Source organism: Zalophus californianus, chromosome 7 (assembly GCF_009762305.2).
Source record: "Zalophus californianus isolate mZalCal1 chromosome 7, mZalCal1.pri.v2, whole genome shotgun sequence".
Taxonomy (NCBI): Eukaryota; Metazoa; Chordata; class Mammalia; order Carnivora; family Otariidae; genus Zalophus; species Zalophus californianus.
Genome location: NC_045601.1, coordinates 49,540,776 through 49,568,009, shown reverse-complemented (window position 1 = coordinate 49,568,009; position 27,234 = coordinate 49,540,776). Strand labels below are relative to the sequence as shown.

General features: G+C 37.9%; 1 protein-coding gene across 3 annotated transcripts in view; it reads right to left on the bottom strand.

Annotated features, from left to right (window-relative positions):
* Positions 1-27,234, bottom strand: part of LAMA4 (laminin subunit alpha 4) — a 147,607-nt gene that overhangs the window by 12,934 nt on the left and 107,439 nt on the right. For all 3 annotated transcript variants that reach the window (XM_027601984.2, XM_027601987.2, XM_027601986.2), the window contains exons 17-30: positions 26,963-27,142; positions 24,033-24,172; positions 21,487-21,663; positions 20,541-20,686; positions 19,925-20,087; positions 18,965-19,098; positions 17,396-17,567; positions 12,714-12,845; positions 11,457-11,599; positions 9,729-9,867; positions 8,892-9,029; positions 7,111-7,244; positions 5,884-6,048; positions 4,942-5,095 (exon numbers count right to left, since the gene is read on the bottom strand). In XM_027601984.2, coding sequence (XP_027457785.1) covers positions 4,942-5,095; positions 5,884-6,048; positions 7,111-7,244; positions 8,892-9,029; positions 9,729-9,867; positions 11,457-11,599; positions 12,714-12,845; positions 17,396-17,567; positions 18,965-19,098; positions 19,925-20,087; positions 20,541-20,686; positions 21,487-21,663; positions 24,033-24,172; positions 26,963-27,142 — 2,117 coding nt within the window. The remainder of the gene's footprint in view (positions 1-4,941; positions 5,096-5,883; positions 6,049-7,110; positions 7,245-8,891; positions 9,030-9,728; positions 9,868-11,456; positions 11,600-12,713; positions 12,846-17,395; positions 17,568-18,964; positions 19,099-19,924; positions 20,088-20,540; positions 20,687-21,486; positions 21,664-24,032; positions 24,173-26,962; positions 27,143-27,234) is intronic.

Below are 27,234 nucleotides of genomic sequence, written 5' to 3'. Positions count from 1 at the left end.
AATGACGTGGAAGGACATGAGTATTTCTGCATGCCCTCCACGGGCCGTGTGTGATGGGGAAGAGAAAGGGGAGCGAAAGGTGAGTTTCTTTTTTTTAAGGAACTGAAAATTGATTTGGAAAAACAGGCGAGTAAATAGCAAACTGGAAGACAGACTATTGCCAGATAGAAATGACCTTTGATGCCTTGCTGGAGGATGGGGTTTTGTTTTTCAGGAGGGTGGGGCTGAGAGATTGGTGGGGAGTTAGGGCCAGTCCCCAACTCTGGCGGCTCCTCTTCCTTTCCATTGCTATGGAGAGGATCTCACTGTTTCTCAGTCAGTGCATCCACTTTGCTATGGGAAGAGAGCAACTGTGAATCAACTGCAGGGTCAGCAAAGCTGGGGGCCACTGGACTATGAGGTCTCCGTGACCAGCCCTGCCTTTCTCTGCCTCCGTGTGGGAATCCATTAGGACATTCTCTTGTCTGCGGCAGAAAGTAATCAACTCTGGTATATTTATATGTGGCAACCACTCTAAATCGTCCGTGGATATACGCTCTGAATAATAATCATACCAATACTAAGACAAGTTATAATTCAATTACTTCACTACCATGTAACACAGAGACTCAGTTTACTAACCTAGAATAGCTGTGTATGTGGGATTCTGAACCCTACTAGACTCTGACTTTACCAGTGTATTTTTTTTTCTCTGAGGGTCTGTTTCCTTGTTTTTCCTTCTTTTTCTTTCTTTCTTCCTTCCTTCCTTCCTTCCTTCCTTTCTTCTTTCTTCCTTTCTTCTTTCTTTCTTTCTTCTTTCTTTCTTTCTTTCTTTCTTTCTTTCTTTCTTTCTTTCTTTCTTTCTTTCTTTCTTTCTTTCTTTTTCTTTCTTTCTCTTTCTTTCTTTCTTTCTTCCTTCCTTCCTTCCTTCCTTCCTTCCTTCCTTCCTTCCTTCCTTTCTTCTTTCTTTCTTTTTCTTTCTTCCTTCCTTCCTTCCTTTCTTCTTTCTTTCTTTCTCTTCTTTCTTTCTTCTTTCTTTTTCTTTCTTTCTTTCTCTTTCTTTCTTTTCTTTCTTTCTTTCTTTTTCTCCTTTCTTTCTTCTTTCTTTCTTCCTTCTGTTCTTTCTTCTTTCTTTCTTTCTTTCTTTCTTTCTTTCTTTTTTTCTTCCTTCCTTCCTTCCTTCCTTCCTTTCTTCTTTCTTTCTTTCTTTCTTTTTCTTCTTTCTTCTTTCTTTCTTTCTTTCTTTCTTTCTTTCTTTCTTTCTTTCTTTCTTTCTTTCTTTCTTTTCTTTTCTTTCAGATTTATTTATTTGAGAGAGAGCACAAGCAGAGGGAGGGGTAGAGGGAGAGAGGGAAGCATGCTCTCCACTGAGCAGGGAGCCCAAAGCAGGACTTGATCCCAGGACTCTGAGATCATGACCTGAGCTGAAGGCAGAGGCTTAACCGACTGAGCCACCCAGGTGCCCTCTGGGGGTCTGTTTCAATGCAGTAAGATTCTTTTGTTTCACTTAATAGCCAAACTAGTTGAGCTACTTAAGCAAATGAGGGCAATACATTATAAGGATATGGGAGTATCTTACACAATCCAAGGGAAGATAGTATAGTATAGCGGGATTCTACCAGGGGCAAGAATCAGGAATTGCAAAGCTAGGAAGAATCAAGGCACTCCTGTTCCAAATGTTTCTGGTATCTCAGCTTTGTTTTTCTCAGACTGCTTTCATTTTTCTTTCTCTGCAGGACAGCTTTCTGCCTTTTTCTCTTTCTACATAGCAGCTTTCTTTCTCTGTACATGATTAACATAGAGCATTTAGGCTTACATGTTTTCCATTCAATGACCAGCCTAGACTACTGTCTCTGGGTTCTAAGTTTCTAAGGAAGGAAATCTGATAGCCCAGCTTAGTTCACATGATCTACCCTGGTCCAAACATCTATATCCAGGTAGATGAGGTCACATACCTAAATTACTGGGCTTGCCCTGGGTGTAGGGAATCAATTCTCATAAAAGGAAGTGGTTGGCTGGATACCCCAGAATGATGTCTACTGTAATATATAAAATCTTCATTATCTCATGAAACACCACATGAGAAACCATGTCCCCAATTAAATTTAAAAACATAAAAATTATGAAAAATTTCCAGGCTAGAACATAGATGGTAAGACAGGTACTGTGTACTCATGGGGGGGAGTAGAAAGTAGAGTTACTTCTTTGGAAAGTAGTTTGCCCTGACCCAGTAAGTTTATTTCTAACAATAGTTTGTAAAGATTTATTCAGCAATGCGATCAAAGACTAATGTATAATGATCTTCACCCATAAAGGGAGAAAATTGGAAAGCACTGAAAGTCTATTAATGGTTAAATAAATTAAAATATACACATAAAATGGAATATTAGGAAGTTACTATGAAAATAAATTATTGTAAGCCCAAATTGCTATGCATGGGCCTTGATAAAAGTTTAAACCAGCGGCCACACATTTTTATGGGTAGCTATTTAAGCTATTGATACAAAGGCAAATATGAGAGAAGATTAGCAAACACTTGACATTCTAATTACCAAGAAATAGAAGTGAAATCTATAGTGATTGTGTATCTGTTATTATGAAGTTGAATTTTTAAGGTTTTTTACAAGAAAGGCTAAGAGGTTTCCTATGATACTGAAAAATTTATGTTAATAGTTCCAAGGGCTGTTGATGGCAACCTTGAGAGTATGATATTTGTTAGGAAACTACATTTGATAGACAGCTTCAAATAGAAAACTGCATTCATTTAAAGGGGCAAAGCGTGTGCTCTAGGATGATCTTCCTCATCAGTCTATGATATTAACCTGCTGCATATGATCCACTGACCCATCCTCAAGTTCCAGCTGAAAAATTTCTGGATAAACCTTTTAGCATCAATATGAGAAGGTGATGGTAAGATCTCATCAGAATTTTATAGTCTCCTCTGAAAAATCCTTTATATTATCCTCTAGTAAAAGCCTTCATAAAAGTCATAGGACATTATCTTTCTGCCTGAATCATTTAAGTCTTCCATGTGAAAATCAGGAGAGGATCCTGAAAAATTACTAATTTTAGATTATGCATAAAAAAACTATTCTATTAACATTGACAAATCATGTGTGAACAAAGGAGGAGTTGCAAGGGGGTCCTAAAAAAGTGGTTCCCATAAACTGAAATATATAGGGAAGCACTCAAGATATAATGGCCAGTGAAAAACTATCAGAAGGGAGAAGGTGGTGCAGATGCTTTCTTCTTGCTGGTGGGTCAGAAGCCAGCCTTGGAGGGAAATCAGTTTTTCCTCTAAAAGATGCTCAGCCACATTAGCATTCAAGGAAACGCAGGTTAAAACCACAATGAGATGCTATATCTGTCCATTAGATTGGCAAAATTATAAAAATTTGATCATATCCAGTGTTAGCAATTGTGAGGGACAATAGGTTCTTTCAAATGCTGTTCATAGGAGTGTAAATTAGTATTGCCTCAATATTGACAATACACATTCCCTTAAACCAAGCAATTCTACTTTTAGGAATTGATCCACCAGAAACATTCACAAGGTTCTATAGAGATCTAACAGCTACTATTCATTGAATGTTTTGCTCTATGCCAGGCTTGTAGAGCATTTCATGCATCAACTCATTTAATCTTTATAACAACCCTATGATGCAGATAGCTAAATATGTATTAAACACCTGTTATGTGCATTGTTCTAGGCTCTTAGGACACATCGGTGAGCAAATAAAAAAAGGGAGTTTGAATTCTAGCAGAAGAAATAGAGAGTAAATACCAAACATAAGAAATATAGTCTATAATAAATTAAAATGTGAAAAGTGCTATGGAAAAAAGAACAACTAGGAAAGGCAAAGGAGATGGGTAGTACTGGGGGAGGACAGGAGGCCACTGTGGCATTAATTAGGAGGTTAAGGCAGGCCTCACGGAACACTCGAAGGCTGGGCAATCCTGGAAGGAAGAGCCATTCCTGCAGATGTTTAGGGGAAGAGTGGTCCAGGCAGAAAGAAAGATCTTAGGGCAGCAGTACATGTGGCTTGTGCTAGTGTGGACAGAAGAGTGAGTGAGGGAAAGGGGCCCGGATAATATAGAGCCTCTTATGACATCGTAGGGACTGGAGCTTTTATTCTGAGTGCAGTGTGAGGGGCACGCTTTGAGCAGGGGAGTACCACAGTGTGACATATGTATAAGCATGTGGCTGTTGCCTAGGGGACAGTGTGTCAGAGAAGCTGGTGGAAGCCGAGAGGCCCATCGGGAGCATCTGCCAGGGCTCAGGTGGGAGATGAAGGTGGCCTGGATCAGGGTGGGAGGAGCGGTATCCCAGGGCCTTGTTAAAGCTGGACCAGGAAGATGGGTGGGGAGGATTAGCCTGAAAGAGTGGGAAGGAATTGAAAGTTTCATCTGTAATGAAGGCCGGTAATGTACGTGCCAGAGGTAAATGAATGAGAAAAAAAAAAAAACAGTAGTCAGGGAATGCCCTTTAAGAACTCAAGATTTTGTTGGTGGAGCAGCTCTAGTTGATGCCACGGATCAGCCGTGCCTATGAGTGGTTGAAGTGAAGGGCAAGGAAGGAGGGGAAAACAGGATGAGATCAGAAACTTTAATAATTTCCAGGCCTGTGACAGAAGCCCGAGATTGTTACACAAAAGCAAGTGATACTGGGAATTACAGTACTAAATAATACACATTATATATACAAATGGTTGAGTATGGAGCAATTTCAACCATTGTAATGAAAAGCACTGGACAGTATGGAATAAAAGCTGACTCAAACTGTTTCTTTGGGAATAAAGATTGATACACTAAACTGATAAACAACAATATCAGATAGAAGAATCCCACCTTTCATATGTACACACAGCTGCAAACTGGAGTGAATTTTATGAAGCATCAGTGTCTAGATGTGTGCATGGAATGCGAGGGCAGTTGAGAATTTGGCACAGCATTATCATTTACCTTTTTATTCTGACTTGTTTTAGGCTTTGAGGAATTTTTCCTTTTTTTGTAGAGGAGGAACAAAGGCGAAGACTCAATAGGACACTCATAAAGAGAAGTGTGCACCTTTTCCAAATATCGCTGGAAATCTTCGACTTCCACATCTCTATCCAACCTATGTAGCAGAGGGGAAAAAAAAAACCTTAAAATGTTGTTCAGAATTACATGATGAAAACTACGGAAGTGGAAGAATTTGGCAATTAAAATTGTGTGTGTGTGTGTGTGTGATGGGTCTGTATCTATCAACCACTATCTTAAGGAGAACCTTTTACATGACCATTTAACAATTCATGGATAATTTTGCCTAGCCGCAGCACATTCTGACAGATGAACATCTTTTCCCTCACCACACTCTGGATGATTGGTACTGCCTCGGTGTTACTCGATATGTATTAAGTTTCTCCCTTGCTTGCTCTCGTACTCAGGGAGCACTTACTGTCTTTGTTAAAGACCTAGATTAATGGCTTTGTTTAAAGTGATGCATTAAGAAGACTTTCTTAAACCTCTGACAAGGATTTGGGTATGTTACTCTGTGTTACACCATTAATAAGTACAGATATAATTGCATCTAATATTTATAGCTTGCTGTATGCCAGGTACTTTATGCACATTATCTCATTAAATCGTCATAACAAGGAGGCAGGCATTATTATTATCTGCATTTTGGCAGAGAAGAAACGAAGGTTGACTTAGCCAAGGGCATACAGAAATTTAAAGGCAAGAAACCTACACACAAACCTAAGCGTGTCAGTTGCTCGAGCACATGCAAGCTTTTAATTACTACCCTTTATTGCTTCTCATAAATTTCACAGTTCTCAGTTTTAATAATGTAAACATTCTCATTATTGACTTGATTTTTTTTTTATCAGTCATGCAGACTTACGAATAATAAAAATATCCTACCTGGTAAAGTAGGCATTACTTATACAGCCAGTGAAATTAGCATACTGGGGACTGATGGGTGAGCCACCGAAGTAAAACTTCCTTTCACCAGCTTGTGTCTGTTCCACTTTCCCTTTTGTAGGGTTTTTACTCCCAAGTCTGCTCTTATCTACTATCAGTTCATATCTGCAAAGGAAAAAGCTTCTTTACACACCACACCGCTACTCTTTTACCTGGAGTTCCATTCTAGGTTGCAGGTTTTCTCATGGAATTGACATAGAACATTCTGGCTAGTGAAAAGATAACAATTTGCCGGACTCTTCATGAGGTCTGGGATAAAATAGGTGAATATTTTTTTTAAGATTTTATTTATTTATTTGATAGAGAGAGCGAGAGAGCACAAGTGGGGGGAGCAGTAGAAGGAGAGGGAGAAGCAGGCTCCCCGCCCTGTAGGGACCCTAGGTCCATGACCTGAGCTTAACCATCTGAGCCACCCAGGTGCCCCAGGTGAATATTTTTATATGCAGAAAAGACTCTCCAAACCCCTAAAAACAAGAAGCTCAGATGATTAATTACAGTATTTTTTTTTTTTTTTTTGGTGGAAAAAGCAGAACGTAACTCATGGTGATTATTTAATCACATTTGGGGAGCCTGTTTTCATTGTGAAGCATATGGAGTGGTTTTGAGCATAATTGGAAATGGAGTCTAGAAAGGCTGATTAATGTGTTTTTTTGTAATGGGAGGGCTCCACAAAAGTGGACATAGAATAGCTGCTGCCTACAACAGAAATTTATTTCTTATTCCAGAAATCTTTCTTCTTATGAAAAAGAAATTCATTATTACATATTTAAAAAATAAAGCTAGAGCTTTTAAAATGCCATAAATGTAGAGTTCTCAATTGCTTAATTAAAAATCGAAATGAAACCAATATTTGCGGATCTCCTTCTATGTGCAAAACACTGCGCTCCATTCAGTGAGTACTGTGTGTAGGCACTTCCCTCAAGAAGGTTTGTAGCCTGTGGTTTTATTGGAAAAAACCCTTTATATTCCTGTTAAGTAATTATATAGTGATTTATGTCTTGAAAATTAATAGCAACTTCTTTTTAAAAGAATGAAGGTTGTTCCCTCTACCATTTTTTTTTAAGCACTGGAAAAGCAATAGTCTATTATTCATAGTGGTCATTTAGCAGAATCATGCCCTGTGAACAAAGGCATCTGGTGGGAAGAATATAAAGTGAGGAGCTGTACCTTGCGGGTGTGACAGAGGTAATGACGAAGTGGGACAGCCCGTCATTGTACTGCTTCTCGGCCGACCGCACCTTGATTCCCTTGACATCCATGACCACAGTGCCGTTATCCAACGAGATGGAGAACACATCCGACTGAAATTCAAGCACAGGGTTTTAAATGGGAAGGCCAGGGATCCAAAAGATGGACATATTTACTTCATGGTATTGCTTAAAGGAACACCCAGTGTGTGGCAAGTTTGCTTGTGAAATGATTTCTATGAAAACAACAACGACAGAATATTGCTTATACTGGTGTCGTCGACAAAATTAGAAACATTTCAATGGAGAACTGAAGATTTCTGGTGATTTTGTCATGCTGAGAGTTGTCTCAGCGCTAACGCCTTCCCTAACTCAGGCATTGCTATTCTGTCTTTAGTCTCCCCTCTGGGAAAGGCGATACTCGAATCTCCTTGTGGATGTAGGTAGATGACCAGGCAAGGGTTAATTTGCCAGTTTGGCTTTTTAGGTGTTTTACTTTTCATCTATAGAGGTGGAAGAGAAATAGAAAAAGAGCACAAGTTAACAGTTCTTTTTCTGAATTTGCTTATTGATTGTTTAAAATATTGGTGAATTGATAACCTTGCTTCTCTTCCCTTATAGGGGCACTGACCTCTACAGTTGAGGGCATAGCCCTCAACATAATTACTTTTTTTGTGGACAAAAAGTGTTATTTAACTAACCATGGTAATCTGAGGCAGGTTTGATGGTGGAGGTCCTACAAAGTGCTTTGGATAAATTCTCACAGTTGCTACTGATTTAAATTGAATTCAATATAAATGTAACAGATACAAGGTAGTAAGTATGAAAAGAGCTGCTTTTACATATTATATTATGACCTGCTCTATCAGTGTACATATTGTTGATGACCTTTTCAGAGATAAATTGGTTGGGTCTTGGGGTCACCAAACCTCTGGATATCTTATTTTATTTTTGAAATAATATATCTTTAGAAGGTGAGTTCAAGTGTTCTATAACCAGTCCAAGAACAGAGAAGTATGTTCCTTTTATTATTTTACAAAAAAATCACATACGTATTTGTATATGTACACAGAGGTTCTTAACATTTTTTGTGCTATGCACTTTGGTGATATACACGGCCCTTTCAAAAGTAACATTTTAAAATGCATCAAACAAAATATCTAGGGATACAAAGGAAACCAATTACACTGAGATACAGTTTCAAAATATTAAGACAATAAATCTGTGATATAGTAATATATGTACTTCTTTATCAAAGTGTTAAATTATAAAATCTCTCAACAGACTTAATAACTACTGTAATTTAAAAGTAGCAATGAGCAAAACTGATATTTTGAGATATCTATGGCAACTATTATTTGAAATGAAAAATACCTGTGATTTTTATTAATGATAAAGTAACAGGTTCTGCAAATATTACTGTGGTTTGTTGCTGACATTTGTAATTGAAGAAAATGCTAAATTTTAGTTTGAGAAAAATAAAATTAAAAAAAAAATCTTAATTTTTTCTGACCTAGGTCCACAGACACACTGAATTTTCTCCCTGAACTACTGAGGGGTGGGTCTATGTATCCTAGGTTCAGAACTCCTGATATGCAATATACATAATTATAAAGTGTCTGAAATGAGGCATTCTGTGTGTGCTCATGTGAATCAAAATTAATCTGAATCGAAAATCACTTTTAACATGCTTAAACAGTATTTTTAATAGACAAAACAATTATCGCAAAAAAGTTCCCATAGGGAAAAAGAAATACTTACTCCTGAAGCATAATAGAATAGTAGCCCATTTGGCTGTAATGTTCGGAAATTAAAACCTCCTTCAAAGCCATCGAAGAAAGATATTTTCTGAACTGAAGCAATGAAACTCTGCCCATTGAAATATGCTCTGCGAGATATCTGCGTGGCAAAAAAAAGTGAATATAGTGTTTGTGATAATTGTCAAATGCTTAAAATGTCAATTTCTCACACAGCAAAGCCCTTGTTTACTGGTTTCTATATTAATAGTTTATGTTTTAACTTCCGGTTTATACTGAAATTCAGGCATGGTAACAGGTCCTTCTGTGTGCCTCTAGCTGATGAGGTTTTAGCTTCTCCACTTCCTCCACCCTGACTGAGTAAAGATGCCCGCACAGCCTCTCTGGCCTTTCGAAGCCCCACCCATTGAAAACTGAAGCAAATGGACAAGTCACAGAGGAAGCCCCACACGCTTTTTTAGCTTAATGTTGCTCTTTTTTTTTTTAAGATTTTATTTATTTTTTTGACAGAGAGAGCGAGCACAAGCAGGGGGAGGGGCAGGCAGAGGCAGAAGGAGAAGCAGGCCTCTCATGGAGCAGGGAGCCCGATGCGGGGCTTGATCCCAGGACCCTGGGATCATGACCCGAGCCAAAGGCAGACTCTTAACGACTGAGCCATCCAGGCACTTCAATGTTTCTCCTTTTTGCTGGTGGCAGAAAGGAGTCCAAGGTGTACTTAAGCTCACAGAGAAGCTGAAAAAAGCTCTTCCAGTGTTTGAGAATGATAAGTTTTATGTCTATCTATTTGTGTATGTCTGTGTGTGTCTATTTATTAAAGTGCTTTTGATTGACTGGTACTTACAAGAGGGTCTTCTGGGCATCCATAACCAACTCCCAGGGTTTCTGTCTGCTCTAATAAATTGAAATCTTTCTTTTGGAACTGGAAACCCTTCATGCATCCTCTGAAGTTGACATCTAGGGGAAGGTGCGCTCTGAGGGTCCTGGAAAAGAAAATTAGTCTTCAGTGATATGATGATGTTGATGTTACCCTGCATATGTGGGATATGAAATTTGATTTTATTTATAGTCATGTTTAGTAGCTTTGTAATTATTCATATCCTCATGCTTTCTTTCATAAGCACACAGTAATGTCTAATCTTTGCCTATAGAACAGCTTTATTCTGCATCGAGCCAATTTGTTTACTTCTTTATAGTTTTCAAGATACTTTAACTTACATTAGCTCATTTCATGTTGATAAAAATTCTGTGATATAAAAGGAAAGGCTATTATTTCCCTTTTACAGATGATTAATAGGTTGAACCATACAGAACTGATGTATTTTAGGTCAAAAATGGTCAACTCTTGGCAACTTCACATGGTTTAACCTATAAAATGAAACTAAGAAACATCAAAATCTTTTTATTTGTTTGTTTTTGTTTTTGTTTTTTTTAATGTCACAAGTGGTAAGTTAGGATTTGAATCTAGGTCTTCAGTCTTCCACTAATCCATTCCCAAGTGAATTGGATTAAAGTCATGAACTCATCTTCTTGGCTTTTTTGAAACACACTATAATCAACTAAGGCTAGAGGAGTGTTCTAGTGAATGTTGAGCTTTTGGATTAATAGGAAAGTAAGAAATCTTTTATCTTTGAAATCAGGGATGACATTTTGATTTGTACTGTAATCCCAGTACCTATCATTATGCCTAGTATATAGGAGGCGCCCAAGAGCATATTATCAAATATTGAATGACTATGAAATTAGTTTTGATCGAATTACAATGGTTTCAATGCATTTTAAGTGAACACTGGCAAACTAAAGATTAACAGTCCCACTATATTCTCTTCCATTAAGATCACACCTAGAGGACTGTGGTAACTAACAGTTTGGGGTATACAATGACAACCATAACAGTTAAAAGTCCCATGTGGAGTTGTTGAAGGAGTTAAGAGGGTATCTAATTTGGAAAAGAAGTTTGAGGTTGGGGCCTCATCCCAGACCAATTAGAATTTCTGGAGAGTGGTTATGTGTAATGGTGTTTATAAAAGTTCTCCAGGTTATTCTAAGGAGAACTAGGGTTGAGAATGACCAGGCTGGAATATCCTAAAGTTGCCTCTCAGTTTCAAGGGTGTCTGATGCTATGACTTGATTGTAATAAGAGATAAATTTTTAAATACACGAGAATAAAACTGTAATGATACATAATTCATAACCCCTTGGATAAGCTTAAAAATGTTTGTAACCTCAGATGCTATTTGAGAGTTCAAAGAAGCTTAAATTAAGACTGAAATAAAAGTAAAGGGACACAATTCTTTATTTTCACACAATACACATGCTCTGTCTTTCCTCTTGCAGATAAGAAATATCACATTAGACTTAGACTATGTTCTAAGATTAAAGACTAAAGAAACCTGTAGATCTCATCTAGAAGATGCTAATTTAAGGAGGTCATGAGGGTACATGAGTGTGTGTGCATGCCTAGAAGCAGCAAGTGGGAATGCCTTAAACTTTTACTAGACCTCTCCTGGATGGTGAATACTCAGCCCAGTACATCATTAGGAACAACAACTACTTAACAAAAACAGCTTACCTGGATTGTAAAATTTCTGGGGGAGCCCCTCCAATGTATATGTCTGTAAAAGGTATCTTCATCTTTTCATTGTCCATGCTCTTGACATGTCGTCTGTCAACCACCAAAATCATTTTCTTATCGTTGTGGTAAATGATTGAGATCTAGGAGACATAATATATAGTTAAGTCTTGATCATTGTTTAATAATCAACTTTTTGAAGATGACTATATAGTTTAATTATTCTGGTTATAACAGCTGGGCCCCCATGTTCTTCTGCTTGTTTGTTCACAAAATGGGGAATAGATATGCCTTTCTTATAGACATGAACACTAGTACTTAAATAACCAGAAGCTCACATTTTCTGGAGAAGGATTACCATATGTAGAAGGAGCTAGACCAAAAAATATTTTTGTCAGGAGACCAGTTGTTTTCTTTTGCCCCTTTGAGGGGATTCAGGAAAAAACTATAAACAGGGAACTTTTGGACCCAGACTGCATGTTACCAGGTGTCATTGTTTTAGTGACACAGTGAAAAGCTTTAATGATTCTGCCAAAATGCTAGTCAGCAATATAGTTAAAATACTCTTCTATTGTAGACCATCCTCATGGAGGCCATGAAATTTGAACTGAAAAGAGAAATATAGCCTCCTACTCTCTGCATTTTGTTTTAACTTAAAAGATATGCATTTTATACATTTTATTCAATTGTAGATTCAAAGTAGTTGTTCATGAAAATAGATGAAGTATATTATCAGTACGCTGTACAACTGTTTCAAAGTTAAAGAGCATTCCTTGTGGGCTCTCTTTATAAGGAAATCTGTGCTAGTATTTTCTAAATTCTGGATAAATGCTTTACAAGGAAATTCTCTATTTGCTTACCATCTACTCTTTTTACATTTAGTAGTGCTCAAAGGATACATTTAAAAATGGCTGTGTGTCCACACTCTGGCATTTTCAACAGATGTATAAAAGAATCCTCTGGAGTGCCATTGTAATCAAGACACCGAGCAGGAGTCTTTTGGTCAATGAAGCAATTAAAATGAATCTTCCAGTGACTCTTTCATTAGAAAACATCAATATGACAAAAACATTCATTCTTTTAAAGCAAATGTTATCCTGGAGTTGAGTAGATGGGGTCCTTCAGTTGGATTTTAGAAGTACAGGTGTTCAGTTTAATTACTTTCCCACCTATGTCATTTGACCATCTGATTAGGTCAATAGGTCTAAGTACAAGTAAAACAAAACAAACAAACCACACAAATTGCAATATTTATACCTCATGGTATTTTGCATCATTAATTTGAGCTCTCTTTGATGTGTCCTCAAGATGCACAGGGCCATTGCTAAATCCAAAGTCATAGAACACATGTAGGTAACCATTGCGCATTTCCAAGCTGAAAAACATACTCTGTGGAGAGAAAGAAGAAATTATGAGATACAAACAACTGCTATTATGAAAGTGCAGATTTAGCTGAATTTGAGAATAACACTGTATTCTTTATTATTGAAACTGAAGACTAAGGAAGTCTCATGAAATTCTTATTATAAAATTAAAATCGCGAGTCCATCCCTATCAGCAGTTAGGTCTCACATTAATATACCAAAGTGTTAATATTCATACACAATTTAAAACAGCTATCTTCTGCTTCTTATTTACCTGATGAATTAATGAAATTTTAAGTTTATCTTATTGACCTTTTAAAAATCTTGAAAACGTCTGAAAATTATAACAGGCTAACAGATGTGAATGCATTTCATTTTAAGAGGAAAATTAGCAATACTGAAAAATTATTCCAAGGTTTGCTGAGAAGAATATGAAAAAATTATCAGCAAATATAGATATAAGAAAAAGGACATTATTTGGAAACACTGGATGTATGTAAATAAACGTGAAATGATTATGCACTTGGACCATATGATGTTCAAGAACAAAGTCATTCTGTAACACTCAGGTATCTTATTGGTCAGGCCTGCTTGTTTTGGAAGATAGTTTGCAGACAGAAGAACTGAATGGATTTGAAAAATAAGGTATTGTGGCAAGGTTCCTATTTATCAGAAAGTGATCTCTTGAGTGGAGTTTGTATTCTCCTGAGAAATGGAAAATGATAAATTAGGGGAAAGAAAGAAAATATTTCAACTTCCATTTATACTAATTTAAAAACTCTTAAAATGGAGAAAAAGTCAACTTTTAGTATTTAATACATGGACTGAGCTGGGCCTTCATTTTCTTCTTTGGACAGGTTTTCATGGGCTTCACATGGTATGTGAGGCTTTGAGAGCACAGTTTCACACTTGAAGCCTGGCGGTGGCCCCTCACCCATTTCTTTGCTTTTAGCCCTATTGCGGTGTATTGCAGTTTAGGTGTGCCTGGTTACACAGACTTACATGTGAGAAGACTTAAATAATAGAATATTTATAATGATTTTCTTTTGAGATGCAGTGATGTGAAAATATTTTTGAGACACTGATGTTTGCAAATTACTTCTTGCAAATGACTAAAAATGTGTCAAGTTTAAGGAGGGTTACACATTTTCTTTATAAAATGAGTAAATATAAATTTGTTGACCTTCATTTGTCATGACAAATGTCTTTCAGTACTATGAAACTTACTGGTTATTTAAAAAAATACTTGATCTCTCATTTCAAGGGAGGGGTATTATTATAACACTGCATGAAAAAGTAACTCTTTAAAATTTTTGTTATTTTTTATTTTAATTCCAGTATAGTTAACAAGCAGTATTATATTAGTTTCAGGCATACACTATAGTGATTCAACACTTCCATACATCAGCTGGTGCTCATCACAACAGGTGCACGCCTTAATTCCCATCCCCCATCCCCCCACACACTTACCCTTTGGTAACCATCAGTTTGTTCTCTATAGTTGAGTCTGTTTCTTGGTTTGTGTGTGTGTGTGTGTGTGTGTGTGTCTCTCTTTTCTTTCCCCTTTGCTTGTTTGTTTTGTTCCTTAAATTCCACTTGTGAGTGAAATCATATGGTATTTGTCTTTCTCTGACTGACCTATATTGCTTAACATTATATTCTCTAGCTCCATCCATGTCATTGCAAATGGCAAGATTTTATTCTTTTTTAAGGTTGAATAATATTCCATTGTATATATAAACCACATCTTCTTTATCCATGCACCTATCATTGGACACCTGGGCTGCTTCCATAACTTGGCTATTGTAGATAATGGTGCTATAAACATAGGGGTGCTTGTCTTCCTTTGAATTAGCATTTTTGTATTTTTTGGGTAAATACGCAGTAGTGATCCCTGGATCAAAGGGTAGTTCTATTTTTAATTTTTTGAGGAACCTCCATACTGTTTTCCACAGTGGCTACATCAGTTTGCATCCCCACCAACAGTGCAAGAGGGTCCCTTTTTGTTCACTTCTTTACCAACACCTGTTTCTTGTGTTTTTGACTTCAGCCATTCTGACATGTGTGAGGTGATACCTCATTGTAGTTCTTCTTTCTTCTCATTGTAGTTTTGATTTGCATTTCCCTGATGATGAGTGAGATTGAGATCTTTTCATGTGTCTGTTGGCCATCTGGATGTTTTCTTTGGAGAAATGTCTGTTCATGTCTTCTGCCCATTTTTAAATTGGATTATTTGTTTTTTTGGGTGTTGAGTTGTATCTGTTCTTTATATATTTTGGATACTAACCCTTTATCAGATATGTCATTTGGAAATATTTTCTCCCATTCCATAGGCTGCCTTTGAGTTTTGTTGCTTGTTTCCTTCACCGTGCAGAAGCTTTTTATTTTGATGTAGTCCCAATAGTTTACTTTTGCTTTTTTCCCTTGCCTAAGGAGACACAGCTAGAATAATGTTGCTATGGGCAATGTCAGAGACATTACTGCCTGTTATCTCTTCTAGAATTTTTATGGTTTCAGGTCTCACATTTAGGTTTTTAACCCATTTTGAGTTTATGTTTGTGTATGGTTTAAGAATGTGGTCCAGTTTCATTCTTTTGCATGTAGCTGTCCAGTTTTCCCACCACCATTTGTTGAAGAGACTGTTTTTTCCCCATTGTGTATTCATTTACCCTTTGTTGAAGATTAATTGACCATAGAGTTGTGAGTTTATTTCTGAGTTTGCCATTCTGTTCCATTGATCTATGTGTCTATTTTTGTGCCAGCACCATACTGTTTTGATTACTGCAGCTTTGTAATATAACTTGCACTGGAATTATGAGACCTCTGGTTTTGTTTTTCTTTTTCAAGATTGCTTTGGCAATTCAGGGTCTTTTCTGGTTCCATACAAATTTTAGGATTTTTTTTTAGTTTTGTGAAAAATGCTGTTGGCATTTTGATAGGGATTCCATTAAATCCATAGACTGCTTTGAGTAGTATAGACTTTTAACAATATTTATTCTTCTAATCCATGAGCATGGAATGTCCTCCTATTTAATTTCTTTCATCAGTGTTTTATAGTTTTCAGAGTACAGACCTTTCGCCTCTTTGGTTAAGTTTATTTCTAGATATTTTATTATTTTTGGTGCAATTACAAATGAGATTTTTTTCTTAATTTTTCTTTCGGTTGCTTCATTATTAGTGTATAGGAATGCAACAGATTACTGAAGAGAAAGTAACTTTCTTGAAGAAAGTTGTACTCTGGAGAGATGGTTTTTAAAAAACATATTTGTAAAATTTTCTATTGTTAAATGAATTTGTTGATGAAAACAATGTATACTATCTATAAAAACTCTCATATCTGCACTATTAAAATAATTTTAGAAAAAAATTTCTAACCTGTTTAAAAAATTTTATTTTTATTTATTTATTTATTTTTTAATATTATTATCAGGTTTCCAGTGTTTTTTTTTCTTTTTATTTACTTATTCATGAGAGACAGAGAGAGAGAGAGAGGCAGAGGGAGAAGCAGGCTCCCAAGGAGCAGGGAGCCTGATGCGGGACTCGATCCCAGGACCCTGGGATCATGACCTGAGCTGAAGGCAGATGCTTAACCATCTGAGCCACCCAGGCATCCTAAAAATATTTTAAATAAAGATTTCAATGGTCTTGAGTTCTTTTGCTAAAGTTTATCAAATGATGCAACATCTGATTAGCTAGCAAGAACTGACATCAGAAAAGATGGAAACATACCAGCCAAATTCAAAGAAAACTTTTGCCAATTAGTGAAAAAGACCGAAAAATGGTATTATGATTTAGTAAGCATAGCCAGTGATACACATCTTACATGTTTATTTTTGAGGTACTTTGTTCAGTTTTGACAGTCAATAAAACTTAGTATTGAAATCAACTGGACTTAAGATAAGACTTTTGAGTAACTGTATCTCAAAGACTTAATGAGACTTCCAAAAAACATAGACATATTTAATTACATTGTTTTTACTAACACTGCTATTAATAGTTATACCATTAACAAATAGAAAATAATTTTATTTTATTTCATCTTTATTTTAAAGTTGCATTTATTTTTATTCAATATTTTATCTTTATACAAATTGTCTCTTATTCCTAGTTTTGAATATTATCTCTATAATAAAATATGGAATATTATTATGAAAAATCATTAATAAAGTACATTATTTCACACTTTGATGTATATCATTAATAAAGAAATGCATATATTTATAATAAGCATGCTATTGTTTTTTAACTGATATAGGCGTATGATGTAAAAAAGTCAGTGCTAAATTTCTGCAGACACACTACCCACCTAGATCTTGGTGCTGATTTTCTGCAAGATTCCCTAATTTATTAAAGGGGGTTATATTTAACATACATCCAAAAATGCATTTCAGAGCTGCAGTAATTACTTATTACTGACATCACTTCCCTAAAGAAAAAGAAATCCAATTTTGCTTTCTAAACGAAAACTTCAGGTTGGTGGCATGACATACTCAACCTGGGAAGGTTCCTAGGACTATGCATAGAAGAAAGTAGAGGATATAACAGAGAAGATAAAGGACTTTTATTTTTACTCACTCCATTGACCATCAGGAGCACAAGGCCATTGTCAGCTGGTGTTCGAACTTCTATGTCAAAGCGAGTCACCTGACCGAATTTCCCCCTCCTTGTGATATCCCTTACCACGGCGTAACTAGAGCCATCGAAGAAGTAGCTCGCGGCCCGACTCTGAGTGAAGGCCAGTTTATCTCTGAAATAAAAATGCAAGGATCATAAGAACATGACAGTTTGCATTACGCTTTTCACATGAGGCCTTTTCATCCCAATGTCATGACATCTTCCATGGACCTTACAGCATTTAAATATGTGGAATTTAAGAAACAAAACAGATGAACATGGGGGGGGGGGGGAAAGAGAGGCAAACCAGAAACCAGAAAACTATAGAGAACAAACTGAGGATTGCTGGAGGGGCGGTGGTGGGGGGAGACGGGCTGGAGGGATAATAGGCATTAAGGAGGGCACTTGCTGTGATGAGCACTGAGTGTTGTAAGTGATGAATCACTAAATTCTACACCTGAAACTAATATTACACTGTATGTTAACTAACTGGAATTTAAATAAAAACTTGAAAAAAAAATAAACAAAGTTACGATGTCTACATGGAAGACATGGAGAAGTATTTACAGGTAAGTTAAATGAATGGTTTTATTTTTTATTTTTTAAATTTTTTAGTTTCAGGTTTAGAATTTAGTGATTCATCCCTTACATACAACACTCAGTGCTCATCACAGCAAGTATCCTCCTAATGCCTATCACTCATCTAGGCCATCCGCCTGCCCACCTCCCCTCCAGCAACCTTCAGTTTGTTCTCTATAGGTAAGAGTTTGTTTTCTGGTTTGCCTCTCTCCTGCCCCATGTTCATCTGTTTTATTTCTTAAATTCCACATATGAGTGAAACATACGGTATTTGTCTTCTTCTGACTGACTTATTTTGCTTAGCACTATACTCTCTAGATCCATTCACATTGTTGCAAATGGCAAGATTTCATTGTATTCCATTGTGTGTGTGTGTGTGTGTGTGTGTGTGTGTGTGTGTGTGTGTGTGTACCACATCTTCCTTATCCTAATGAGTTATTTTGAATGGATTTCTTTTCTACCCTTTGTGCTAAGACAACAGAAGTTTCCAGTCTCTGGAATCCTTTTTTTTTTTTTTTTAAGATTTTATTTATTTGTCAGAGAGAGAGAGAGCACAAGCAGGGGGAGGGACAGGCAGAGGGAGAAGCAGGCTCCCCGATAAGCAAGGAGCCCGATGCAGGGCTCAATCCCAGGACCAGGGACCATGACCTGAGCCAAAGGCAGCACTCAGCTGCCTTAGTCAGCTTCACTGACTAAGCCACCCAGGCGCCCCATAGCCTCTGGAATCCTCAATTAAAGCTGCAAACAAGTTGTTTAACACTTTTAATAATTGTACATGATCTTCTGTGATAGAGAAGAACTGATATGATTTTTGCAGGCATGATTATTATGCAATTTCAAGACTGGTTTCCCCAAAGAAAAAATTGAGAACCTGAATATTGATCCACGTTTGTTTCATCTGCGGCTCTCACATGGCTATCAAAGTCTTTAGTACTCTTAACACTTTCTTACCTGGCACAGGGTACTGACTTGGAGGGATCCATGTTATAGATGTGCTTAAAGTTGTACAAGCTGATCACATCATTATTCAAAGTGGCTAATTCCAGGCAGCCAACGAAGCCAGGCAGGTTTAAGCTTGCTGGGAGCTGTGCAACAGACAAAGTCAATTACCCCATGATCGCATTTCACCCAGATGATACAGAACAGACAATGGGATAGATAATGTTGGGTCAAGGGGAACTGCCCATATATATAAATATCTTTCTAGACCTGTGTCTCCTCTGGGCCAGATAATTTAGATAAACAATGACTTTTCAGTTGTGCATATATAGTAGAGAGAATGGGATTTGTTGAGTATATACTATGTATCAGTCACATACTGAACAGCGAATTCAGTACCAAAATCAATTCTTTCAGCAGCTCTTTGCAGTAGGTATTCCTGTTTTCATATTAACAGAAGGAAAGTAATTCTCAGAGAGGTTCAATAATATGCCTGTAACTCATAAGTAAGAGCCTTGGGATCGAAATCCTACATCAACTCCCTATCTCCCTATCCGGGCCTTTCATTTACTTGCCCTTCACCAGGTCTCATACTCCAGCCTAGGTCCACCCCTTTCCTCATCCCAAGTATTTTATTTCATGTCTATATTAGTTGAAATAACTGAGGTATTGAAATGTCATTGTGAACTTAGCAAACCCACAAGGTCCACACACTCTTGCAGTAGTGGGTGGGGGTAACATCAATTACATATACATGTATCTGAATGAAATGAATTGATATTCAAGTGTTAGCTACAGCTTGAAAGCACTTGACACCATGAAAATATGGGTAGCAGAGACCAGATTTATATACCAGATTTATAGAAATATCAAGATTTCTATCCCACCCCCAAATCTTTGTAGGTTTTATGGATTTTTAAAAAGCAATCAGTGTAGATTTTCAGTAAGTCCAAATCTGGCTGGAAAGCTTACCTTGAAGTTTGAAGGCACGCCACCAACATAAAACACAGTGTCCTCAGGGTCCAGATCCAACAAGGAGTCATCTCCCGCAAATTCTCCCTTTTTAATAAACTTTTCCTCTGCAGTGCTACTTAGACTTGGGACTGTCAAAAACACCTTTCCATGTTTTCCTACCCTGTTAAGAATTTTCAGTCTTTATTAGCCAGATAATTTGTAGAAAATATGTTTTTTTAAATATCAAAATGTGAATGTTCCCTCATCACAGAATTGGTGATTTGACTTTATCACATGCGTAAGCTTTTACAGAATGTCAACAATCAATGGAAAGAGGAAAAAGAAGACATTCCATCTTGGAAATAACGCCTGGATTGGCCAGATAAAAAGATCGAGTAATCAGATTGCTCTTTAGAAATGATGAGTATTTTTTTTCTAATCTTTTGTTTTCCACTTAGGTATTTGCGAAGGACTATAGGAATAATGGAGAAAAAGAGGAGCAACAATAAAGGGAAGAAAATGCTATTTAAACATCCACAGGAAGACTGTGTGTGTGCGTGCATGTGTGTGTGCGTGTGTGCATGTGTTCAACAGATTTCTTATGAAATGTGCACAGAAGCCATGTTCACTTTACCTTTCAATCTTGACAATGCTGAAGTAGGCAGGCCAGGAACTGACGGGTTTGGAGTCCAGGGGAATTTCTACATCCTTAGCTCCCAAATTATAAATGTATACCAGGTTATCGTTTTTGATTGCAAGACCCATGTATTCTTTTTTGGCCTGAAATGTCAAGAAGTCACTTAAATACAATCCATATGAATGAACATCATATTTTGTTTTCATTTCTTTAGAAGACAATCATCAATCCAAGTGCTTGGCTGTCTCCAAGGCAAATCCAGCCTGAATTATTACGAAGTTTCTGTTAGATTGGGCAGTGCCTCTTCCTTTCCAGCCTCCCTGTGGCTACATCAGTCTGCTGCCCCCTTGTGCGTGTCCAAGTGCATCCCGGACAGGGAGGCAGGCAACTGCAGGCTTGTGGACATTCGATGGCTTCCAGGAGTGTGCTAATCCTGTCTGGTTAACCCAGGGACATAATGCAGCCTGCTGATACCGATTGCTCTGCCTCTTCAAACAGGGTGCAGCATCAAACATAATAGAGGACTCTGTGTCCCCAGAGTCCTTGAAATGCTACATTCAATGAGCAGTGTGAGGCTGATAATGAAGCAGCCCCAGAAATATCCCACACAAAGAAGGAATTACTTGTCTTTAAATCACTACTTCAGTCTTGGCATTAAAGTGATCTGTACTTTTTGAGTTACCAGAATGGGAATTTTGTTTGTGTGCATAGGTAGTTTTGTTTTAAGGCAAGAGAAAAGCACTTGTCTTTCCTTTGAATATTATTCTCTCTTTTCAAATGTCATGTTCCCCTGGGTGTTATATGCAATTGATGAATTATTGAACTCTACATCTGAAACTAATGATGTACTCTATGTTGGCTAATTGAATTTAAATTAAAAAAAGGAAAAAGTTAAAAAAATAAATAAATTTACTAGGAAAAAAAAACCACGTCCTGCTCTTACATGTTTGCTTCCGAGGTACAGGATGAAGCGGTCTGTAGCCCCAGCCAGCTCTGACTGCTTCACGGGGGGAGGTTTCATGTACAGGCTCAGGGACGTGAAGGTCTTTAAGTCATCCATACTGGTTTTGGGGTGCACCTCAACTGCTGACTGGCCATCAAACATCATGGAGACTTGGATCTGGAGTTACAGAATGTTTCTGTTAAAAGCACCCTGCAGAAATGGGCACAGCTCTCTCCCATGGTTCCCAACGGGCTTTCCTCAGTCTTTATGGGCTCTCTGAGCCCTCCTCCCTTCCTTGTCCTTGTTTTCTGATGTCCTCACCTTGTGGGAGAAAGGGGTCAAGGCAGATGATAATATCGTCATTTAAATTTTAAAGTGGGGTGAAAGGAAGCCAAAAAAGCTTGACAAAGCAGATCCACGATGAGGATAAATACGAACTCCACAGTTAACTACACACTTGGTTGGAGTGAACTAAACAGCTTGACGGGATTCCTGGTCGGTTATACAATTCATGAGGCCCATAAAATTAACAACGACTAATTGATCAGGAGAAGTGTAACTCATCTTGGGTACTAATACAGCTAAAACTTTCTCCTCAGGGTCTTCAAAAGAGGAACATGAAGTAAGGCTGTGAGTAACATCCTTGAGCACGCCTGGACTGTTGGGAGGGTTCTAGACGCAGCTTTGGAGTCTTAGGGCCTTGAAACCTGGTTTTGCCTCTTACTAGTTATGTAACCATGAGCAAGTCACTTAACCTGCAGTTTCTTCAACTGTAAAGGGCTGACAAAAAAATTTGCTGAATGAAATAAGATAACAACTATAAAGTACTTTCCAGCTCCTGGCTCTATCATCATTATAACTGTAAAGAGGAGTTCATTAAGATGGTTCTTATAATAATTCTTAGAAAGGCATCAAAACAAAGCACAATTCAGTAGATGTATTTCTGAGAGTCCCCAAATGATAAGCTGAGCTGATCTAGTTCAGGGTGATTTTCTGAGTATTCAGAAGTGGAGGGACTTTTTATATCCATGCCACTCACGCAAATATTTCTGAATAATTAGATGTATTGACATCCATTATTTAATATAGATTTGGTTAATACTGATGGTCAGTAAACTCAAGATTATATTCCCAAGTGCCTAGAATACAGCTGTCCGTTGCTCGTTGAGTAAAAATCATCATCTTAATAAACAATCAAACAGTTCATGGAATTAAAGCCTTTTTGTTTGGTAAAAATTGAGTCTGAGAAGGAAATATATCTGCACAGAAAGCATCTCACTTCGGGGAGCCAAGTGGGCTCCCAAAGGCATTGCCAAGACTCTCTTAGGAAATGGTTTTAGGTGATTAAGGTCCCCAAATTCTTCTCCACTTAAATCAAATTACCAGAAAGCACTCACAGAAACCTAGCTTTGGAAATAATGTTTCTTTACGCTAAGTTTTCTTGAAACGCTCCCCAAAGTATCTAACAAAGGTAATTTGTGGTGTGGGACCAATTATCACATATCATTTAAAAGTTGGATATATTTACCAATAATAATCTCCTCCATTACAAAATAGTTTATTTCCAACTCTTCTTTCTGTGAGTAGTTAGGGCCCATGGTCTGTTCAGGCCAATTCGCAATTGAGAAAATAAAACCATATAATTCGGCTGTAAAAATGATGCCGTTCTATACATTAATAAAAAATAAATGAAAAAGAGGGCCAAGAATGAGCCCTATTTACCACACTGAAAACGTTAATTGAGTTTTGGTGTCGCCGTGTGGCTTCCGCATCTCAGGACAGGGCTTCTGCTGAGATTGTTCAGTTTAGGTGGTCTGTGATTCCTCGGTGATGCCTGTGGAGGGGTCCTTGAAGGCTCCCTATTATCAGTGTTATACCAGAGAATTCCTTGAAGAGGTAGATGGGCAAGATTATTCCACATAGTAATTGCACTAAAACACCTATTCAAATAATTAATAATAATAACAAGACTAAATCAAGTCTTCTATTGGTGTTCGCTTTACTCAATTTCTTTTGCTCTATGAGCTTTGTTGACTAGGTTAACCCTGTGACTCTTAATCTTGGCTAACCGTAAGAATCACGTGGAAGCTTTTAAAAAATACAGGTACTGAGCCCATCCTCTAGAGAGCCTGATAGATGGCTATGAGGTTGGGACTGGGAACCAGTTTCGTTTTCAGAGCTCCTCGTGCAATTCCAATGAACAGATCCAGATGGTGCTTAGAACTATTGAAGTGGACGGGGCACCTGGGTGGCTCAGGGGGTTAAACATCTGCCTTCGGCTCAGGTCGTGATCCCAGCGTCCTGGGATCGAGTCCTGCATCGGACTCCCCGCTCAGCGGGAAGTCGGCTTCTCCCTCTGCCTCTGCCCTCCCCGCCCCGCTTGTGTTCTCTCACTCAAATAAATAAAATTAAAAAAAAAAAAAGGAACTACAACAAAAAAGAACTACTGAAGTAGAAAGGTTCCAGGCTCTGGCAGCTGCCTGAGGCCTTGCGGTTCGGTTTCACGGTCTCACGATCAGTGAGTACTGACGCAGAGTCCCTTTTACCTTGCTGGCTACGCTCCTGGTCTGAGCAATAAGCTCCCGGATCCTCTGGATGCTGGCAGAGACGTTGCTCGCAGGCCGCTTCTGTTCTACGGTGCGGAGCTGATCCAGGAGCTGAGGGACAACCTCTGTCAGATTTCTTACTGCAGTTAATAAAAATTAATTACTTGAGTAAATATCTCAACTCTATTAACTAATATTAACTATATTTAAGGAATCAGGTGAAGAGACAACAGACACAGGGTTACTTCTGTGAGAACTATAATTATTTGTAATCCTGCAAAATGAATAGTTAAGCCCAATACATAAGCGATTCCTATTTTGTGGCATTTATAATGTCTATCGGTCTACAAAGTATTTGTAGAGTGAGCCAACTTATAATGTACATTTCTGAAGGGCAGGACCCACGACACATATACAGATGTTCCTTTCACCGTGTAGCACAGGGTCTGCTTGCGTTTCTAATGGAACTCATATAACAAGTCTAAAGGAAGGCTGGGCAAAAGAAGGTGGGAAAGTTGCTTCCCAGGGTGCCTATTCCTACATCACACTGCGCTGCAACGTTCCACGCAGAGGCAGAGCTACATGGAGGAAACAACAGAGAACCCAGAAGAGTGGCAGTTGTGCCAAGGAGGGGGTAGGCGCCATGGTCTATGGGCCCAATAAGGGTGATGGTACAGACACATCATACTGACTCTGTAGGTTATGATTTTTTTTGTTTTGGGTTTATTTTAAGGTATGAGGTACACGTAGAAAAAGGAATAGGGGCACCTGAGTGGCTCAGTTGGTTAAGCACCGGACCCTTGATTTCAGCTCAGGTCATGATCTCAGGGGCGTGAGATTGAGCCCCCGCGCCCGCTCCGCACTCAGTGGGGAGTCTGCTTGTTCCTCTCCCTCTGCTCCTCCCCCTGCTCACATGTTCTCTTTCTAAAATAAATAGATAAAATCTTAAAAAAAGAGAGAATAAATCATATTTATACGGCTAGATGAGAGAAACCCAAAACAGGGAGAATGGCATAACCTTCTCTAAGGTTTCATGAACTGGACCAGTGGTTCTCAACGTGTGGTCCACAGACCAGCAGCATCAGCATCATCAGGGAACTTGTTAGAAATGCAAAATCTGTGGCTCCAACCCAAACCTGCTGAATCAGAAACTGTGGGAGTGAGGCCCGGGTGATCCTGAAGTGCACGAAGGTTCACGAACCACTGGACTAGAGAATGAATATCTTTTGGGTATTCTGCCAGCGAAGGGCAGAGCCATGGTCGCTAAGCTATAGCAGCCGGAAAAGAGGACGCCTTTTACTGGAGCCAAACTAAACTCAGATCCAGGAGAACTATGTCAGTGAGGACCAAGGATAAGTCCCTTTTCTGTATTTAGGAAGTAGGGTGCTTCTCTATCGTAAGGAATGGAATTAAGGAAAATAATAGCAATTATCACTTTATTGTATTGATTAATATAGAGATAAATATTTGTTGTTTGCATGACTGACCGCAATAGCCATTTTATAGTATAACAGTCTTTAAAAATTACAGGTAATAATTTAATGTGTTACATTAAATTTTGATTATGGAAATGTATATTTAGGTTTTCCCTGTCCTCAGTTCTCTGAGAAAGGGAGCCACCTTTTATTGGAGTCTTTATAAAGTCTCTTATATTGTGGTATGCTCTTTCATTTACTTTAATTTGAACCACAAAATGCTACCTGAGGAAAATACAGAGGTCTGAAACGGTTTCAATTAGTGGTAGTTCTGGATGCTTATTGGAATCATGGATTGGACTGAAAAAGGAAGAAAAAAACTTAACACAGATTTAGTAAATATTCCTGAGGCTCTGTATCTATAAATGTAAATGTTAGATGTCATGTAGACAAATCTTTGAAAGATCAAGTTCTAAATGTAATTAGGTGAGCGGTTACATGGAAGAACTCACAAATATACACTTAAGAGATGAACATAACAATTGTCTCCTTGTAATGGGAATGAATATTTGTGACCTGGGATAAAATTTCTAGTAACAGATGGATCATATATGGATTAATAAAGTTGTTTCTTAACTCAGGTGGAAGTGAAGGTAAATATGTTCTGCAAAACCATGCTGGAGAACAGAAAGTTCTAGTCACGACAAAGGCATTGATATTTAAGAGGTAGCAGAGATTAAATAAACATGGTAATATGTGATTTTAATATCTGTGTATAACTAAATAAATTAGGTAGATAACAGAATATTTCATTTTCATTGCTATAAATTTGTATTCAAGCTGGCCAACAAACTGTTCTTCTATTTTTTTTTTTTTTGAGATTTATTTATTTATTTGAGAGAGACAGAGAGAGAGCATGCATGAACAGGAGGGACAGAGGGAGAGGGAGAGAGAATCTCAAGCAGACTCCATGCTGAGCAGGCAGCCCGGTGTGGGGCTTGATAACCATGACCCGAGATCATGACCCGAGGGGAAACCAAGAGTCGGAAACTTAACTGACTGCACCACCCAGGCACCCCCAAACTGTTCTTCATGCGAGCCTTCAGTTATGTTTGGCAGTAGTCAGTACTTGTTGGTAATAACCTGCTTTACTCAGGTAAAGACAAAGCAATGCAGTTTAGTAAATATATTTCCTAAAAGTAAACCAATATTTTGTGATTGATGTTCTTCCCCAAAGGAACAGACTTAACATTGACAAAAATCAGTGTTGCCACTATTTCATCTAGAAAAAAAATGATTCTTAACCAATCTCTCTAGTGTTTTTTATGTGAAATATATATTTCACATGCACACACACATACATATATTGATAGGCGAACTGAGCAAAATTTTTCATTTTTTCTAAGCTAACTTCCACAATATTCCAATCTAACATCCAAATGAAAAAAAAAGTGCTTCTTAACGAAAGACGTGTTGAGCTTAATGGCCAATTCAACTGGATGCAAACCGTGATACCTGCATCTCGGGCAGAGTTCACTGCAGTGTTGTAAGCAGAAGAGTCAAAACTCTGAAGATTTTGCGACCAGTTGGTTAGATTGTTAGCCATGGGGGTGGCTGCCTGCTGGACTTCCATTGTGGTCTTGTTAGCCTCCTCCGTGATCAGCTTCGACTGACCCAGGCGCTGCTGAGCGTCACCTTCACACAGAGCACAGGGACACTCACTTTGCAGAGAAGTAGGACATTTGTTGGGAACATCAACATCCATTTAATCACTGGGATAAAACAGA